Source organism: Eubalaena glacialis, chromosome 1 (genome assembly GCF_028564815.1).
Source record: "Eubalaena glacialis isolate mEubGla1 chromosome 1, mEubGla1.1.hap2.+ XY, whole genome shotgun sequence".
Taxonomy (NCBI): Eukaryota; Metazoa; Chordata; class Mammalia; order Artiodactyla; family Balaenidae; genus Eubalaena; species Eubalaena glacialis.
In genome coordinates this window covers 9,637,801-9,643,800 of record NC_083716.1, presented here as the reverse complement: position 1 = coordinate 9,643,800, position 6,000 = coordinate 9,637,801, and the positions used below count along the sequence as shown (strand labels likewise).

At 49.6% G+C, this 6,000-nt stretch overlaps 1 protein-coding gene across 1 annotated transcript in view; it reads left to right on the top strand.

Moving 5' to 3' along the window:
* The first annotated feature begins 205 nt into the window (after positions 1-205).
* LOC133089170 (transforming acidic coiled-coil-containing protein 2-like) overlaps positions 206-6,000 on the top strand; it is a 50,866-nt gene continuing 45,071 nt past the window's right edge. Inside the window, exons 1-2 of the mRNA XM_061187533.1 lie at positions 206-352; positions 2,328-2,464. Of these exons, the coding sequence (XP_061043516.1) occupies positions 234-352; positions 2,328-2,464 (256 nt within the window). The 5' untranslated portion in view covers positions 206-233. The remainder of the gene's footprint in view (positions 353-2,327; positions 2,465-6,000) is intronic.

Sequence of the window (6,000 nt, the reverse complement as noted above, 5' to 3'; positions counted from 1 at the left end):
CTTTGTGCTCTAAAGCCACACATCGCCAGGGTCCGGGGATGCAGAAGCCATGGGAAGAGCACAGAGTCTCTCCCTCAGTATCTCTGCTGGAGTCTGGGGAAGCTCTCACAACATTTGTGGCTGGCCGTGCAGCTAACTTTTTCGTGACATCTTAAAGAGATTCAGATCCCAGAGATACCAGCAAAGGAATTAGGGGTGGGAATTTGGGCGACAGAAGCTGTTCTTCAGCGGAGATGGCTTTTGCCTCCTGGTGGACATGGGCCCCGGTGGAATGGGCCCGGTGGATGTGGACAACGGTGACCGGCAGTGGGGACTCCAGTCTGCAGGTCCTTCAAGGAAACTCAGGAAAGAGGCAAGTTGTCTCCATGTATCTCTTCAATGTTGTCGCTGACCTGTGTGAAGCTGGGGGCCGGGGCGACACCCAGGGCCCACCAGGCAGACCCAAACTCCTCTTTCTCTTTGATGCTCGGTTGCATAACTTCCTTGTGTTTTTCATACTGGTAAACAGATTCTGCAAAACTTCAGGCACCTAGATCTGTTGTTGTGGATCTTAAATTTCCCCCCTAGACAAAAGCTAAGTCTGTTAATATTAATGTGTGTTTGTAAAAGTCAGCATGGCCTCTGTCGTGTTTGCATGAATTCAGTCTTTCCTAATGAAATTTGATAGTATGCAGGCTTCGGCTCATTGGATCCCATCAAAAGCAGCTCTGATGTTTCTGTTCGTCTCTTTGTCCCTGGAGGGCTGTGTGGCAGGTTGGAGGAGCCAGGGTCCTTGAAAGGATGGGGGTGGGGGATCTTTGCCTCTGACAAAGTGAGTCTGTGACAAACAAGTTGTAAAAACATCGATGTAGATTTTCTGAAGGAGAACTCACCAAATGGCCCTTTTTTCCTGTCCTGCCTGACTGTGGAGGGATTGGTTCGTCGTGGTGTTCTCTGCCGGCTGGCAGATGGTCTTTAGAAGATGCTGACTTCTGCAGAGGACACTGGTCCTTTGACAGTCTTGGTGCTCGGCGCTGTGAGCGTTTCACGTTCCATACACACCTGATGCGTCACCCTCTGATTATACATCTGCCAAATCGCCGGCTGGGTCGCTTGTGCCAGCAGCGATCCTAAGTATCCACCCTCTTGATCATTACCTTCCCTGTTGCAAGTAAATAAGTGGCATCTTGGTCTATTTAAAGTATCCCGAGACGGGAATCAGCCCAGGTGATGCTGCTGCTTCTTGCACGCTGGCATCCTCAGAGTGTGGTGGGGCTTGGGGCCATGGACCCCTGTGCCTCCTGAGCACGTAAGGAGCTGCCCTCCAGCCTGAGGACACGTGCCTGGCTCAGTGATTTGGGGGTGCCTCATCCTTTCTGGCTTGAAATTGAGTCCTCAGGGGAAGCAGGGTGATGGAGCAGGACTGCCTCCTCTGGATTTTCTCGAGCCCAGGATAAGGCTTTAGTTTGGTGAGTGGCATCCCCTTGTTCCTGGGTGGGGGGGGGCGTCCTCTGGGTGGAGTTTCGGTTCATCTCTCTGGCTGAAGAATCTTCCTTGAGAGGAGACTTCACTGTACACCAGCGAGGCCCATTTTCACACTCTTGGGATCAGCAGGGGGGCTGTGCTTTGTGTTTTAGTCTGACACGTCCTCCACCTGACCTGCCAGCTCTCATTCATTCATTTATTCACTTAACGGATGTTTATTCACCGCCTCCTGGTTTAGGCTGGGGATGCAGTGATAAACAAAAGAACACAAAACAAAACAAAACAGGCTGCCCTCTCGGCCTTTCAGCTCAGTAGAAGGGAAAGATCATTAACATGATTAGAAAGTGACTAAATCTATAATAACAAGTTGTGTGCTACGAAAGAAAGGCAGTGGGAGAGAATGACGGGGTAAGGGGGAGAGAGACCTAATGAGATTTTGTCTTGTGGAGTGAGGGTCCTATGGGTGTGTTGGAACCACAGCATCACAGAGTGTCCCTGGGAATGCTTCCATATCATTTTGACTGAATTTTTGCCAAAATAACGCGAGCCAAAGTTGATCAAAAGATTCCACTGTTTGTATTTGCCACTAAGGTCAGCAGTATGTATTTCGTGTAGAGCTGAGTTCAAAGACTCCGTCATTTGGGCACAAAGCTGGTGATAATGAGATTCACTCCTGGGAATCACGCTGAGAAATGACTTTACTCACGGCTGGCCTCGGACCGTTTAATTGGGCAGTGAGACTGGTGGCACCGGTCCTGGGAGGGGTCATTAGGCCGTGCACTGCTCCCCAGCACTGGCTCCTGGGAGCCAACGCAGCCCCGGCCACTGTCTAACCTGTGCTCCTCCCCCTCTCTCTCCGTCAGGAGTTCTGACTCTGAAGAAGCATTTGAGACCCCGGAGTCAACAACCCCCGTCAAAGCTCCACCAGCCCCACCTCCGCCACCCTCTAAAGTCGTTCCAGAACCCGAGGTCAGCGCACCGCCTCCCCCAGAAGAAGCAGGTAACCAAGGATCAGGCGCCCCTGGGGGAGGCCTGGGGGCAGCCCTGCGGCTGAGCCCCAGGAAGACTCACAGTGGCTCCTCAGGGGACCCGGCTGGAGGAGGGCACACACCCCAGGGGGCTGGAGCTCCTTAAATTGTCACCAGCCTCTGGGGCCTCTCAGCTCCTGGCTTGGTTTGATGTGGTGTAAACTAAGGGTGCGGAGATACAGTGGGTTATTTTGTGTCTGCTTTGCAGAAGTTTAGGGGAGGCCTCTGGGGAAATCATGCATTTAACTCTGGGTGCCTTTCAGCTGACGCCCAGAACTGGGTTTGTGCGGGTCAGTGGGTCTTGGAATTCTCTGGTGCAATCTTAGATTCTGATATTTGGCCCCTTGCTCCCATAAGAGTACTGGTTCTAGATCACCCATGTGAACCTGCATTTTTATTAAAAACGTAGCCCCTGTGGGCTTGGGGATGATACTTAGTAAGTGGGCGAGAAGAGAAAATGATGGATGGCTGAATCTGTGCAGGGATGACTCCTTTATTCCTCATGAACTTCAAATTATCCAGATTTCTTATCACTTTCCCACACCCCCTAGTGTGACTTAGAACAAAGACCTTTATGTACCTTTCAGATGTGGTGATTACTGGGGGTGGGAGGATGGGGAAGGATAGGACAGATCTCCTGTCCCAGCCTCCAGCCTGCCCAGCTGGCTGGAGTCCTCTGTGTGCTTCCTTAAGTTACACCAGCAGGGGTGGGACCACCTCAAGCATTAAAGTTTAACATGAGGCCTGGAAGGAGATGGGGATTGCTAGGAATGGCCTCACAAGCTGGTCAGGGGGCCAGGTGGTCTCAGAAACGGCCGTACAGGCCTATCAGGGGGCCAGGTAGTACCGTCTTCAGAGCCGGACAGCCTCAGCTGGACCCTGAACTTCAGAGGGCCCCATTCTGGCCTTCCTGGGGCCACAGCCCTCTCAGTGAGATAAGTCTGCAGAGCCAAACTCCTCCTGGACCGTGTTCTGGGTACCTGGGAGCAGCCACTTCCTGGGCCCACCCCGTCCCCATCTCCTGGCCCATCTTCCCAAGGCTGACTGTGCCCACGTTTGCACCCTTCAGCCAAGGAGATACCAAGGATGGGGCTGCGACTTACAGGTGGGTTGTCCACACACCTGTGCTCGAGGCTGCCCCTGGTGAGGGATGGAGGTTGAGGAGAGAAGGAGCAGGCCAGGGGCCCGGCCTCCATTTGTACTCTTGCCCTGGCCAGGAGCCAGGTGAACTGCAAAATAAAAAACGATTTTGACCTTAATGTTGGTTTTAGAAAGAAATGGATGGGATTCTTTCTACCCGCTCTGGCTTCAAGCCGGCCGTAGTTTTAGGGCAGACACTCCTGGAGCTTTGTTCCTAAGCAAATGTGCTCCGTGGTGCTGGGGGGAGAGGAGAGACACCTTTGCTGGTGTCTGATAAATGCAGTTTTCATATTCTCCCCTTTTGACAGCTTATCAGTTAGTAGTACCTGATGCTGCAAAGTTCGTTTAGGCACTGAGCTCTGAGAGGGTCATTATTGGAATTTATTTGATTTTAAGGTGGGGAGGAAGCAGGAAGGGCTGCTTACCTTTCTCAGGGAGTCGTTTGCACCCCGACTTTCTTTCTTTCATATAATAAAGAATGTAAAAATTCCATTTCCTATAATATTGTAAAAAATTCGCCCCAAGGTTTTAATGGAAAGTGGCTGAATGACAAACACATTTTAATCCTTAGGTCAAATGTGCAATTAAGAATAAATTATCGGGCTTCCCTGGTGGCGCAGTGGTTGAGGATCTGCCTGCTAATGCAGGGGACACGGGTTCGCGCCCTGGTCTGGGAGGATCCCACATGCCGCGGAGCAACTAGGCCCGTGAGCCACAACTGCTGAGCCTGCGCGTCTGGAGCCTGTGCTCCGCAACAAGAGAGGCCACGATAGTGAGAGGCCCGCGCACCGCGATGAGGAGTGGCCCCCGCTTGCCACAACTGGAGAAAGCCCTAGCACAGAAACGAAGACCCAACATAGCAATCAATCAATCAATCACTGAATAAAATCTTAAAAAAAAAAAAAAAAAAAAGAATAAATTATCCTTTTTTATGGGTATAATAAGTTCATGCCTATACATGTGTGGGATACCTTAGGAAAGATGTCAGAAGAAGAATGAAGGCCGAGGACAGTGCGTGGTCCACCCCCAAGCACCATGCAGGGTCCAGAGGACGGTCATTGCTGTGGGCATGTGTGCGTCCTGTGGGATTTCCAGTCACATATCGCTTCTGGGGTTGGTTTGCCACCTCTGTTCTTTTCTTCAGCCTGTCTTTGTTCCTTCTGCCTGACTTCTCTTTCAACAAAGCAAAGAACAATCTCCATTCTTAAACACACACCCACACGCATGCATAACACTCACCTCTTGCTTAGATGGCAATTTTTGAAAGAATGAACACTATGGAGGATTAAGAGAGAACCCCCAATGGAAGGGGTTGGAGCCGTGAATTGCCATGAGTCACAGCCCCATGGAACTTTTCATTGCACTGGTTGGAGTCTGACTTTATGCTTCTCCTCCTTGGAAAACTACAGTGAGGCTAAATGTATGCGGATTATACCATAAGGACGCTTACGGTCGGGATTGTGTCTGCCTAAAGCCCCCCTGTCTTGGGCTGTACAAAGAGCCATCTGATTTGTTGCACTCATTAGAATAGTCGCCTGGTCCCTTCTGTGGACAGCATGGGACAGTACAGATGAAAGAGGCGCTGTGCTTGCTCGTGGAGGTGGCTAGAGGAGAAGAAAGCTTCCTTCTGGGAACCGAGGGAGAGAGAGGGCAAGAGAGGAAAATCTACCCTTTGGTTTGCCTCTGCAAAGTGCCTGGGATGTTGCTAAAGGTGCCAAAAGAACCACATGAAATAATAGACGAGACCTTTGGCTGTGAATAAAGACATGATTTTTCCTCCTGGAAATTTTATTTTACAAAATAATCTGTCACCTTACCTTGGGTCCTGCCAGCATGATTGTGCTTCACGGGACAGGATAATGGGTGAGATGTGGCTGGCCGCCACGTGTCTGCCGCTCCTCTGGGCCGTGCCGGGGTGTGGCTTACCTGAGCCCAGTTTTCTTTTTTTTTTTTTTTTAATAACTGACCTAAGATTTTTTTTAATGATTATATGATTTCCTAGTTATTAGGTAAATATACATTCCAGAGGCTCTTAGCATTTACCATTGATTAACATAGTCTAACTACGGATGGTCACTCAAGCCTTTATGGCTTTTATTTCAATGGCTTTATAATTCTTGCATAGTTGGTTAAAACTGATGGTTTAGCTCATGATACAAAAACATGTAATTGCCTATGTGAATTAGTCATTAAATCTTATTTTCAGCGAGGACATGATTTTACCTTAGGTTGCTACGTTATAGACAGATTACCGAAAAAATAAAAGTGAAATTAACCTCTTTAATTGAAAAGAAACGGGAGAAAATTAATTTGAAAAGTTACATGCGCCCCGTTGTTCATAGCAGCACTATTTACAATAGCCAAGACA